Source organism: Hemibagrus wyckioides, linkage group LG29 (assembly GCF_019097595.1).
Source record: "Hemibagrus wyckioides isolate EC202008001 linkage group LG29, SWU_Hwy_1.0, whole genome shotgun sequence".
NCBI classification, from domain to species: Eukaryota; Metazoa; Chordata; class Actinopteri; order Siluriformes; family Bagridae; genus Hemibagrus; species Hemibagrus wyckioides.
In genome coordinates this window covers 4,984,837-4,998,995 of record NC_080738.1, presented here as the reverse complement: position 1 = coordinate 4,998,995, position 14,159 = coordinate 4,984,837, and the positions used below count along the sequence as shown (strand labels likewise).

The 14,159-nt window shown below is 42.7% G+C and overlaps 1 protein-coding gene across 3 annotated transcripts in view; it reads right to left on the bottom strand.

Moving 5' to 3' along the window:
• Positions 1-900: 900 nt before the first annotated feature.
• pax5 (paired box 5) overlaps positions 901-14,159 on the bottom strand; it is a 57,656-nt gene continuing 44,397 nt past the window's right edge. For all 3 annotated transcript variants that reach the window (XM_058385237.1, XM_058385240.1, XM_058385239.1), the window contains exons 8-11: positions 10,867-10,968; positions 8,666-8,752; positions 7,485-7,571; positions 901-5,941 (exon numbers count right to left, since the gene is read on the bottom strand). In XM_058385237.1, the coding sequence (XP_058241220.1) occupies positions 5,859-5,941; positions 7,485-7,571; positions 8,666-8,752; positions 10,867-10,968 (359 nt within the window). In that variant the 3' untranslated portion in view covers positions 901-5,858. The remainder of the gene's footprint in view (positions 5,942-7,484; positions 7,572-8,665; positions 8,753-10,866; positions 10,969-14,159) is intronic.

The window sequence follows — 14,159 nt, the reverse complement described above, 5'->3', positions numbered from 1 at the left end:
GGATCATTTGACTTGAATTTATTGAATCATATTATGTGAATTTAGTGGAATTCAGTGGAATCATTGATTCAGTGGAATCATTGATTCAGTGGAATCATAAATCACACATATCAATCAAATCTACCATAATGCTTGCAAGTAGTGGTTCAGGGAGTCATTTGACTTGAATATAGTGAATCACTGAGTCATTTGACTTTAATTTAGTGAATCAGTGAATCATATTACATGAACTTAGTGAATCATAAGAATTTAGTGATTCAGTGAGTGAGTCAAACAGACGATCATAATTCTTGCATGTACTGATTCAGTGAATCATTTGGGATTAATTTAGTGAATCAGTGAATCATCTGACTTGAATTAAGTAAATCGGTGAATAACAAATTTAGTGAATCATTTAAGATGGTTTTAGAATCAGTGAATCATTTGACTTGAATTTAGTGAATCATTTCACTTGAATTAAGTAAATCGGTGAATCACACATAAAATTTAGTGAATCATTTAAGATAATTTTAGAATCATTGAATCCTTCGATTTGAATTTAGTGAATCAGTGAATCATTCCACTTGAATTTAGTGAAACAGTGAATCACATATGGATTTAGTGAATCATAAGAATTTAGTGAATCAGTGATGGTTAGACACGAGTGCATGAGAGGATCATAATAAATGCATGTAGTGATTCAGTGGAATTGTATTTAAAAGTGTGACTTCATCATACATTGATCCATCCATCCATCCATCTCTTCATCCATCCATCCATCCATCCATCCATCTATCCATCCATGTAGCTAGTGTGCAATATGCTATGAAATTTAAAGAGGTGCGGTTAACTAGTGCTAGAGGGAAAAAAAGCGTCCAAGCAAAAAGCGTGAACTTGTGAACTTAAAAAAATTACCTTTATTTTCCGAAGAACCAATAAAATTATGTCAAATATTTACAAATAATTACTTCTTCATTTCACATTACAGGTACATAAAATCAATAAAGCACAAACAAAACACTCACTCGTCTGCACGTACACTTAAGTAGCATTATTTACCCTGGACTGATTTCAGGGGTCAGGACCGATGCCAGATCATTCGAAATGACCCTGAATCCTTGAATTCTAACATTTTTAGCAAAAAAAAAACAAAAACATTCTATCAGAGTAACAATTATTTCCAGTTCATGGGCTGACTTGAAAACGTATAAAACGTGAAGAAAAAAATTTAAAAATAAATAAAATAAAAATAAAGAAGTGGTATGGTATCTTTGGCAAATTTTGTACCGCAGTAAATACATTCGAATATTAAGACGACACACAGCACGCAGAGGAACAAAGAAAGAAAAAAACATCGAGATTCGTTCGTAACTACTAGAAAATTCAATAAAAAACATACACTTTTTTTTTTTAAAGAAGCGACCGTATTTTTGATGGCACGTCAAATTATTATTTTTAATTAATTAATTAATTTTTTAATGGGTATCTCTAGCTTTGGTGGATGCTACAGATATGTTTTTTTTTTCTTTTTTTATTGGAGCGTTTCCCAAACCTCGAATTGGATTCTTTTTTTTTTTTCTTTTTTTTTTTTATTTATTTCAAAAAAATCGGTAGCAAAAAATTGTAGCAATCCCACAGGAACTGGGGAAAGGTCTATTAGGAAATGATTACAGAGATTACAGGTCTATTAGGAAATGATTCGGATTGTACGCAGAAGGCCACGATAAAGGTCATTAAGTCGATTTTAGTCGTTAGTCTGGTGTGAAACTGGTAAACTGGGTAAAAGTGATTTTAAGAATTTAGAAAAAATGTTATTTTTTATTTAAAATCTAAAAACCCAAGCCCTCTTTATTTATTTATTTATATTTATTTTCCTGGATTTCTGCACTGAATTCTGGGATACGTTTAGACTCATGAGTTCAGCTGAGTAAAATGACGTCTAGACACTGAACCCTTCTGGACGCAACCGGATATAGGAGGATTTTTCCGCACGAGAAGTTAGCCTCTGCGTTCCCATGCTAGCTCTTTAATGGCGAAAAGAGCGAAAACTTCCAGATTTCCAGAGAAAATTAGAAGCGTGAGACTCCACTCGGCTAGTCAGGGATGTACGGGATGGCGTTGAAGATCTGATCGAGCGGATTAAAGGAGTAAAGCGCCGCCGCATCGTTTTCTTTGGGTACAGATTGGTGGGAATGTATGAGAGTCTCAAATAAAGTGAAAATAAATCCCAGGCAGAAGTGAAGATGTTTATTATTATTATTATTATTATTATTATTTTTATTTTTACATACAGTAAGGCAAGAGATTTCCTTTTTATCCTCGATAGAATGACCGTCTTCAGCAACAACGGATCGATTTCCCAGATCGTAGTAATGGGTTTAATCCTAAAGGAGTGGGTCAGGATGGACTGATGAGATTATCGCCATAGAGAAAGAGAAGAAAAACGAGAAGGTGGACGTCGGGGCTTTGCTTTTTTTTTTTTTTTTCTTCGATGGCACAGCAGGTTTAGTGCGTTCCCGTGGGGAGGGGGGGGGGTGGCTTCTTCACGACCCGCCAGAGGACAAAAGGACTGTGTGTGTGTGTGTGTGTGTGTGTGTGTGTGTGTGGAGTAGAGTTTGATGCGGCTGACGGGAAGGGCAGGAACCGTACCAGGAAAAGCCCAGTGTGCAGAGCCAGAACTGTCAATCATCGTCCTCTGAGCCAATGGGAGGATCTCTTGGTGTAAGCAGTGGGGTCAAGTCAATGTGTTTACAAAAAAAAAGGGGAGGCGGTTATTACGCAAGACTCGTGTATTTAAGGCAATGGAGCTATTCTACATCATTGGTCAGTCCACGTGAAGTTTTTCCACACGCAGAATTCCGACTGATCGTTTTATTTTACTTTACCACAAATGAAATTCTTCCGATTCCAAGGTACGAAGGTTAAAGGTTAGAGCTCAGAAGTTCTTTCACCTTTAACGTTATTCCGCAGTACAAAAGTTACAAAATAGAGCATCGACCATTTCTTGTGTAAATTCTGGCCCCCCCCCCAAATTTTTTTTCCTGGACATAGTGTTTAAACAGCACAGTCTCGTGATTCGTCAGATCCGTTTTCATTTTAAAAAACAAAAAAGAGGGGCGGAGTTAACGTTTCCACCTTTTTTCTTACAAACGCGGTACCATCGTTTTTGTGAAATCAAGCCAAAAAAACGTCCTCCTTTCGAATCCGAGATGACTCCGGGAGGGATTCTGGGACGGATTAATGATTAAAGATTCGTAAGAACATCGAAAAAAATGTACAAACAGTTAGGTTCATTGATATAAAAGTCGACAAAAGTAGCTAGAATTTCCATGGAAACACCACAGTGGTCGAAAAGATTCTTCTTCTACTTGGCCTGGTTTGTTTGGTTTAGAATCCGTGAGTTCGGTGATTGATTAATTAGCCTCTCTGATTTGAAGATCTGCATTGGTTTCCTTCAGGTCTGGTCAGTGGCACTGGCAGATGTGTTGATTGGTGGTGGTGGGGGGGGTCCTACGACCTTAGGTTTTGTAGTTTTTAGTGACCTCGTGGTCATTCGTGGATGACTGAATAGAAAAAGTAAAGGCACTGTCCTCGATTTCAGCTGGTGTATTTCAGGTTCATAATGCCTCAGACTAAAAGGTTACCAGAAAAAAGGGTCGCCAGGAGCGTGGTGGCGAACGGCATCAAGGGTTTCTTTAGAGTTGCGGAATCGCGCAACTTAAGGTACTACAAACGAAGGTGTTTCTAATGCTAACGTTACGGAACGTAAAAAAGAGCGAAAAACTATCAGCGTCTTTGTTTATATAGATATATAGATATATATATAATTGTATATTCATAGATTTTTTTTATTTTTTATTTTTCCACGTCAAAAGTTTTGGTGTTGGTGACGACTAAATCTACTAAACAAAAAGCTACTCGGAAATGCACAGAGAAGAAGAAAACAAACAAACAAACAGAACGATCCGGGAACACACAGCACGAACGAACGATAGCTAAATGAAAGGACACGTTTCTTTCCTCATCCACTAGAATCTAAGGTTAGATATGAACGGCAGGATCGCGTGGCAGTAAACGATCGCCGCGTCGCGTTACGTCCTCGAACGGGACGGATCGGTTCGCTATGTACAGGTCGCGTTTGAGTTCGCTAAGGCCTTCGTCATGCATTGTCTTGGCGCAGAATGAGTAAACGAATGAGACGGAGTGGGAAGAGGAAGGAAGAGAAGGAATGATTTGTCTCCGTGTTTTCTGTCTTGAATCGGATCTTTGGGGAGGTTCAGGAGACTGACAGCACTTTCTCCAGTGGAGGAAAAGAAAATAACGGACACGCGATATTGCCAAAAGTTTCGGGACATCTGCTTTTAAAGGGCGAGTTGGCCCCGCCCTTTTGCAGCTTCAGCTCTTCTGGGAAGGCTTTCCACAAGGTTTAGGAGTGTGTTTATGACCATTCCTCTAGAAGAAGCGCATTTGTGAGGTACGAGAAGGTCGGTCTCCACTCTAATTCATAGCAAAGGTGTTCTATGAGGTTGAGGTCAGGACTCTGTGAAGTTCCTCCACACCAAACTCACTCATCCATGTCTTTATGGACCTTGCTTTGGTCACTGGTGTACAGTCATGTTGGAACAGGAAGGGGTCATCCCCAAACTGTTCCCACAAAGTTGTCCAAAATGTCTTGGTATGAAGCTGAAGCATTAAGAGTTCCTTTCACTGGAACTAAGGGGCCGAGCCCAACCAAACAACACTGATTTGGAGGGGTGTCCCGATACTTTTGGCAATATAGTGTAAGAAAATAAACCTTTTTTCCAGGATCCGTTACGTTACCTCGTCGTCTTAAAGGAACGCCGTTTCGTAGAGGCGCTCACCTTCTAAACATAACAAGCTGGATCTAGTACCTTACATCATCCTTAGAGAACACAAACGTACATGTACGAGTTTTTTTTTTTTTTCTACTTCCTGTTCAGGCTAGACAACATACCTCCCTCTTTCACAGGCCGTGAATTCATCACAGTTTTCCGAGTAAACAATGTGGAAAAAAAAAATGGCCACGTTTCTCTGTGTTCCTCTGATCTGATCTCATCCAAGCAAAAACACTGGAAGATTTTATTTATTTATTTATTTTATCCCCCCTTCAAAAAAAAAAGCTGAGATTTATTTTATTTTTTTCCTTTTATTTTTATTATTTTTTTTATTTTTAAAAACGTCTCCTGCTCGAAGTGGATCTCGTGTCCGCGGTAAACTTTTACACGTTTTTTTTTTTTTTTCCCTTTCTTTTTTAATATATATTACTCTGTCTCCATCATAAATAGCTTTAATTCAGGGCATTTTGTACACGAGTAAAAGAGCATTTATCTACACGCAGGAAGAGAGGAGGCGCACTTCCAAGCTCCCCCTTTTCTTTTTTTTTTTTCTTTTTTTTTAATAAAACACCTAGGACAATTCTGTGCACTTGGCAGTATAATATGACTTTGACGTACGTTATTTTTATTATTATTATTATTATTATTATGATTATTTTTACTTTGATTTTTATTTTTCATTAGAGCGATTATGTATGTCATCGTTTCGTTAGTTGGGAAATCTTAGAAATAGGTGCTAGCTAGTCTACTGGGTTTAACTCTAAAAACGTCTAGTGGAGATCCCAGTTCTAGTGGTCTGTGTGTGTGTGTGTGTGTAGAAAAGTTCTGGAATAAAAGGACAGTGTGACTGATGTGGAAAAAGAATGTAAAAAGTCTCTCTCTCTCTCTCTCTCTCTCTCTCTCTCTCTCTCTCTCTCTGTTCGTCTCTCCTCTCCTCTCCATATAGCTCTCCTCCCTCCCTCTCTCTCTCTCTCTTTCTCTCTCTCTTCCTCTCGTCTTTTTCATTCCTCTCCTCCTCTCTTCTCAGTGGCGGTCGTAGGCGCTGGCTGTGGCCGTGGCTGCAGGTCCTGAACCCCGTGTGGCTGCGCTGTAGTAATACGGCGACCCTGCAGGGCAAAACATCATCCATCATTCAGTTACATTTACATTTACACACAGACCAGCCATAACATTATGACCAGTGAGAGGTGACATGAATAAGACTGATGATCTCCTCATCATGGCACCTGTTAGTGGGTGGGATATATTAGGCAGCAAGTGAACATTTTGTCCTCAAAGTTGATGTGTTAGAAGCGGGAAAAATGGACAAGTGTAAGGATTTGGGCTTTGAGTTTGACCAAAGGGACGAATCGTGATGGCTAGACCACTGGATCAGAGCATCTCCAAAACTGCAGCTCTTGTGGGGTGCTCCGGTCTGCAGTGGTCAGTATCTATCAAAAGTGCTCCAAGGAAGGAACAGTGGTGAACCGGGGACAGGGTCATGGACGCTCAAGGCTCACTGATGTACGTGGGGAGCGAAGGCTGACCCGTGTGATCCGATCCAACAGACGAGCTACTGTTGCTCAAATTGCTGAAGAAGTTAATGGAGAGAAAGGGGTCAGAATACACAGTGCAGGATGAGTCAGTTTGGCAGCACCAACACAATATTAGGCAGGTGGTCATAATGTTATGCCTGATCAGTGTATGTATCACATACTAATCTACAGGCTCTGAGGATGCTTAGTGTTCTCCTCCAAGCATGTTGAAGCAGTTATTTGCTAGTTACATTTGACTCAGGCTTTAAAACATGAAATCATGTTGGTGGAAATAACACTCGGCAAAAATACTTTGCTATTATTATTATTATTATTATTATTATTATTATTATTATTATTATTATCATTATCATTATTATTATTATTATTATTATTATTATTATTATTATTATTATCATTATCATTATTATTATTATTATTATTAGCATTATTATTATTATTAGCATTAGCGTTGTAACTGTTGGTTGCTAAGATGGACAACGCTCCACCGGTCTCACTCCGTCACGTTATTCTCACCGAGATCGTACGTCATTATTCTTTACAGGAAGAAACCCATTTCCAGACGTGAAGACACACATCTGTCTCGATCAGTGTGCAGCTGGTATTAAGTGCTGATAGACCTCTTCAAGATGAAAAGCCTTTAGTATCACACTGACTTTATAAAAAAAAAAAACTGACCGTTTTTCTCCATCAGACGGAAATTAGAGGAGGGAGGGAGAGGAGGATGAGAAAAAGAAGGTGAGAAGAATGGGGGGGGGAGATGGATGGATGGAGGGTGTATGGTTTGTGGATGACTGTGTGTGTGTGTGTGTGTGTGTACAGGAGTGTGTTTTGAATCTGAATCTTTACCTCATTATACTATAACACACCCACACACACGTCTGTCAGAACACTATCATGTCAACAAGATGGCTCTGTACTAGTAAGAGGTCAAATGTATATCACACACACACACACACACACACACACACACACACACTCTTGCACTTGTTTAGTGTCACTTCAGCTGACAGACACAGTGAAAAGCCATGTCTGGGTATTTGTTCTGTGTGTGCGTGTGTGTGTGTGTGTGTGTGTGTGTGTGTGTGTGTATGTGTGTGTGTGTTTAGGGTACCTCCGGGTTGTGTGGTCTGGCTGGGAAAAAGGCCTGAAGTAGCTGCTCTTTCTGAGCCTAGAAGAGAACCGTACTCCTGCTGGAACACTGCAAATAAAACACACACACATACACACACACACACACACACAACATTGTGTAAGAAGTAATACAGAACTCTAAAGCCATAATACATAAGATCTCCGTCTACTGGATTTGTATATCAGATTATTGTGAACAGAGTTGAGTTCTGTGAAAGCTTCTTTGTTGACCACTTGCATGGCTTCTTCAATCAGAGCTGTTAGTCTGGTCAGAGAAAGCACTATGTTCTCAGACAGAGCGTATTACATGGACCCTACAAGGACCTTTTTGAAAAATCCAGATCCAGGGTTTCTCCAGTTTCTTTCCATTTCCCATCCTGGTTGGTGGACTGGCTAGAATAGATTGGTTTGAGTTTGTGTAGTGTTTTCCTTCCTCATGCCAAGTGTTGCCCAGGATAAGCTCCTGGATCCAGCTCATAAACCATAACTGACCAGGATAAAGCACTGAAGATGAATGAATAAGAGTTGCTTTGACCGGACATTACAGAATTCAACTGTCACTTTAGACCAGGGGTGTCCAGTCTTATCTGCCTAGGACCGGTGTGGGTTCTTCCATTCAAGAAGAAGAAGAAGCCTTTATTATTACAGTGGAATTTTTTTTTCTTCAAATATCCCAACAGGAAGTTGGGGTCAGAGCACAGGGGCAGTTATGATGCAGCACCTCTGGAGCAGAGCGGGTTAAGGGCCTTGCTCAGTTGCCCAACAGTGGCAGCTTGGCAGTGCTCAGGCTTGAACCCCAGCCATCCGATCTCAGCACCTCAGCTCACAACTCAGCACCTTGAGCTAGCCCTGATTCCACCACTTTCAGTCGGTTGGAGTGCCCCCACACCGGCCCTTTGCGGATAAGATCGGACATCCCTGCCCTTAGACCCTCTGTTCCAGAAAACACCTTGCTTTAGTCTGTGCAGTGTGTGTCTGTGAGAGAACCCAAACCCTTAGATAACCCCCTCAGGAGCCCCTGGTCTGGTTCGAGTCCAGCATTTTTTTTCTGTTCAAACACACCTGAGTCAACTCACCAGGTGCTAGACTCCAACCATCCAGGGCCAGACCCTGGACTGTGTAGTGTGTGTACGTAAGTGTGTGTGTGTGTGGTGTGTTTACCCAGCAGGCTCGGGTTGGTGAACCTCCACGACTCGTTGTACGTAGAGTACTGTGGGTGGGAGTACGGACTGCCCGAGAACTCGCCCCCTGCCACGAGAAACACAGGAGAAAGAACATAAGGGCTTTACAGCGGGCACAAAAAGACAGATTCCGAAAGAGTGCTACGGAGCGGGAGTGTGTAAAACTCCACGACTATCGAACGAGTGCAAGTGTCAATTTGCGATGGTTTTTCTCCTCCGTTGCTTCACTAGTTTCCTCTCTCTCATTCCCCCTCTCAAGGGAACTCTCTCCCTTCACTGACTGCCACAAGCTTTCCCTTTCTCTCGCTTCCTCCCTCCATCTCAGGCTCTGTCGGTTCTGCCTGGCTGCTTTCGTTGGCCCCCCTTCCCACCGCGTGTCAGCCCCCTGCTGAAAGAGAGCAAGAGCGAGACAGAAAGAGAGGCGTAAAAGCCATACACAGAGGAATAAAGTAGAGGATGAAGAGTAAAGAGATCCAGGGAGAGGTGCCGTAATCGATTTTTCCCTCAAACTGATATTTACAGCATTTTTATTAACATTTTTGTTAGACGGTTTTCCCCCAACATCCTCATCCTGATTCGTTATTCTTAAATTTTTATGCTAATGATATAATTAAGATACTCGACAGAAGGGAATCAAGGTACATGCCACTGAATACTGGAAGAGTTTTGATAATCCTAGCTAACAAGTCATTTTTGTCAGCTTTGCCTACTATTACTAACCATTTGTCTTATGTTCTTTTGTTTTGGGTGGATCGGTAGGGCAGTGGGGTAGCATTGCTACCCCCGAGGTCCTCAGTTTTTGACCCTGATCTTGGGTCAAACTGACTTGCCATGTTTGCCCCAAGTCATTGTGGATTTGCATTGGGTTCTAAGGTTTCTTCCAAATCTTCAAAAAAACATGTTGCTACACTAATTTGCCCAGGGGTGGACAATGGACTAATGCCAGGATGTCTTCCCACATTGTGCCCAGTCTTTCTGGCAAAGGCTCCACATTCCTCATGGCCATGATTCCTGACCAGGTCACCACAAAATGGTCACCTGAAAAAATATATTTTGCTGTCTGGTCCAAGGACAGTAGTTCCTTGGGATGCCATGTCAACAGCAAAAAAAAAAGGTGGGGTATTACTATATGTAGTTTCCGTTATGACCCCCTTGTCATACTGAGTGTCAGGTTGTTTGGTGAAGGAGAATAAAGGAGGACCAGGAATGAGGTGACCCTGAAGGATCAGGGGGTACTAATCAAGTCGGCAAGGAAATTGGTGGAGCTGCTAGGAGACAGGACCTTTCCACTAGTACCTCAAGGTTCTTTGCAAACAGCAATGTTCAGAGAAATGTCAGAGTTCGGAGGACGATCACAGCCTTTTGTTGTCTTTATTTTTCGACACAGAGACTACTCTTCAATGTCTACAAGTGTGTCTTCCTCTTAATGAGACCAGTTTTGGAGTAGTTAATGAGTCAGGCCACTGACAGACAGCAGGGTGACACTGTTGCTCTAAATATAATACACTTTTCTCGTGTCTGAGTGTCAGGCCAAATCTCTGCGGGTTTGTAAATCTGCGTTGGCTGTGAAGTTGGCGGCAGGCAGAACCATAAGCAAAGCTGGAGGAGAAGAACAGAGCGCGCGGGAGAATGGATGAATGAATTAGTCAAGGGTCAGCGATGATTCTCATTAAAAACAAATTACTGATGTTGAGAGGGGACAGCTGTGAGACTGGGGCCTAATGGCCCTTCCGTCCTGGCTCAGAACTCAAATACAACCCCCCCCCTTTAAACTGTCCGTCACCATCCACCCCCCCTCCTTCCTTAACGTCCCAGAACCCCCTGGGAGTGCTGTCAACCTGGCAGACAGGAAGTGGCAAAGACAAGCGCACCTCCCACAGGGACCTCGGCAGAAATAAAGCAAGGGGTGAAAAAGGAGAGATAAAGAAAGAGCCTGATAGCAGAGTGGGTTGGTTTATAAAGACAATAAAACTCTTTGGTAAAGTTAACGTTTGATGCTATGAGATTTCTGCTATCATGACCTATTTGGATTATTGTGATTAGTTAGTATCCTTAGTCGCTAAAATCCGGAGTGAGACTGCCTTGACCAAGAGATGTCCAGTGCCTTGGTATAACTCCCCCAAAGGTAACCCAAAGTTCTGATGGGATCAGTGAGAAGAAAAAGAAGGCTGTGGGACTCACCGGGCACCATTCCTGTGAGCGACGGGGCTGAGTAGCTGCCCTGGCCAGCTGGGGGAACGTGAGGAGGGTAACCTGGAAGCGTGGTACTACCTAAATCACGACCTGGACGGGAAAAAAAACGTAGTGTTTAAGGTCACAACCTGAAAAGCGGTCAGAGAGCACAACTAAACACACACTTCTCATATTACTGAGAAATATCAGCTCAGAGACTCCTTCTATAAACATCTGTCAACACACTGAAACAACACAACGCATTGTTTATTGATTATTTTCATCTGAATGAGCGGTCACCATAGAAACGCTAATTAAAGACCCGTGATTAGAAGTACAGACGGAAATATAGTAAGAGTCACAGTTTCCTTTCCGTGTGTGTCGAAGGGGACGGCCGTCCCTGGTCGACTGCCGTAATGACAGTGGACATGGATTAAGTGACCCCTGTGTGGTTCAGCATTTCCCTCTTCTTTAACATAGTCACTCAGCAGCACCTGAGGTCATGAGTCTGGATCCGTAATCATGCAATTAAACACACAAACACACACTGATGTGTGACAGAGCCTGACTCTCTCTGCTCTAGCTTCTGTAGAGTTAGACATTTTACATGTTCCTTATGCTGACCTCTCTCTCTCTCTCTCTCTCTCTCTTCCTCTCTTTCTCGCCCCATCCCTTCCTCTGCCCCCCCTTCTCTTTCTCACCCCCCTTGCCTCTCCTTCTCTCTCTCTCTCTCCTTCTCTTTCTCACCCCCCTCTCTCTTCCTCTGCCTCTCTTTCTCTCTCTCTCTCTCTCTCTCTCTCCTTCTCTTTCTTGCCCCCCTCTCCCTTCCTCTGCCTCTCCTTCTCTCTCTCTCTCTCTCTCTCTCTCTCTCTCTCCTTCTCTTTCTTTCCCCCCTCTCCCTTCCTCTGCCTCTCCTTCTCTCTCTCTCTCTCTCTCTCTCTCTCTCTCTCTCTCCCCCTCTTATCCCTCCTTCCCACTCTCTCTCTCTCTCTTTCCATCATCCCTTTCTCTTTCTCTTTCTCTTTCTCTCTCTCTCTCCCTTATCCCTCCCTCCCCCCCCTCTCTCTCTCTCCCTCTCTCTCTCTCTCTCTCTCTCCTCCTCTCTTTTTCACCCCCCTCCCTTCCTCTGCCTCTACTTCTCTCTCTCTGTCTCTCTCTCCCTCTTTCTCTCTCTTTCAACCTCTCTCCCTCTCCCCCTCTCTCTCTTTATCCCTCTCTTTCTCCGCCCCACTTTTTCTCCCTTCCTCTGCCTCTCTCTCTCTCGCTACCTCCATCTCTTTCTCTCTATCTCTCTCTCTCCTCTCTCTCTCTATCTCTCTCTCGCTACCTCCCTCTCCTTCTCTCTGTCTCTCTCTCTGTCTCTCTCTCTCTTGCTACCTCCCTCTCCTTCTCTCTGTCTCTCTCTGTCTCTCTCTCTCCTCTCTCTCTCGCTACCTCCCTCTCCTTCTCTCTGTCTCTCTCTCTGTCTCTCTCTCTCTTGCTACCTCCCTCTCCTTCTCTCTGTCTCTCTCTGTCTCTCTCTCTCCTCTCTCTCTCTCTCTCTGTCTCTCTCTCTGTGTGTGTATAGCTGTATTAGGATACATGACAGCTCCGTCATACTGAATCATGCGCTCGAGTGCAGTGCTGTGCTGAAGACTGGAGCCCATTCATCATCATAAACACTCCTTCACACACCCACCATCGATCTCACTCAAAACACACACACACACACACACCACAGATACAGGTGGCTACACAAAGGGGAGAAGTTTAACAAAGAAAAAGTAGAAAAGATCTGCAGACTAAGGAGGAAAAGTGTTTGGGTCAAACTGGGATCTTGGTTAAGATAAATAAAATAAAATAAAATAAAATAAAATAAAATAAAATAAAATAAAATAAAATAAAATAAAATAAAATAAAATAAAATAAAATTACAAAATTGAAAAACTGGACTGTTCTGCTTTTGTAGATAAACGTGAATCCTGTGAGCCAATAGGAAACAAGATAAACAAGTGGGCGGGACTGGAGCATCTTTGGTTTGGTAAAAAAAAATGATAATTTATCAACCATTTATTATCTATTGACTGACCAGCACTGGTGCTAACTCACCAACCATCCAGCCGTTTAACTGACCATGTGCCAGAACTGTTCTTTAGAAATAATTTCTACAGTGGAGATATTATCCCATCCTCCATTTTACATCTAAAGCTTTATAGAAAGTTGGTCAGAGGCTCATGCGGCCAGAACGGTCAGGAAAATGGTTGAAGATGTAAACGTCCAGTTCACTTCCATAATGAATTGAAATCAACAAGAATTCTATTCACATTCTGCTGACCAAAAACATCATCTGTCTAAAAGGCCCAGTAGAAAACAGAAGGTGTGTGTGTGTGGGGGGGGGGGGGGGGGGGGGGACAAGAACAAGAAAAAAACAGAATAGAGGACAGGATGGATAGACACATCTCTCCTCTCTTCCTGTCTCCAGAGCTGCCATGTTGGACACTTTGAGCAAGTGTGCTGCGACAGAGAGACATTAGCGAAGACCGGGTACTAATCCACTCCGGGTCAGTGGACAGGGCGAACGAGGGAGAGATGGAGGGTGAAGTCAGACAGGGCCACGTCCTCCGAGAGCAACTGTCAGCCTGAGGAACGCACGGCGAGTAAAAGGGAGGAAGAAGATGAGGAAGAGTCGTTTCTCTACAGCCCGGGCCAAAAGAGTCAGATCTGACAAGATTCCATGTCTCCGATTGTCCATGTTCTGTAATCCGTATTCCGGCAGGCTGGGGAACATGACGGAATACTGAAAACACAGTACACTGGATCATAGCGCTTTGGTCAGACAGAGTCATGGACACGGTCAGTACTTTTATAGCACTCACTGGACATCTCTAGCAAAAATTTCAACAATAACGAAACACAAGAACAAAACAAACGGCTACCAATTACACCTCATGCACATGCTAACCGCTGGTGTCCATCTTACAGGCCTTGGTCAAGCCGTTCCTTTAAAGAATTCTCCATTCTGATTGGTCGGGAAAAGCTGTTTGAGACGCTGTATCAATATTAATGCAGTCATTCGAAATGTAAAGACATGCTGAAACCTTTATGCAAACCTGTTATTTCCCTATAGGGAACATTACTGAGAACACACACACACACACACACACAGAGGTTCTGATCTCCCTCTATGGTCGACGAGCCAAATTCCCTAATCCATGATTCCCTCGTTATGGCCAGTGTCCAAGGGGCTCTTAATTAGCGCTGTCTCATTCAGTGTGTGTGTGTGTGTGTGTTCTAATTACAGGTCTCTATCCCTCCTCTCCTCT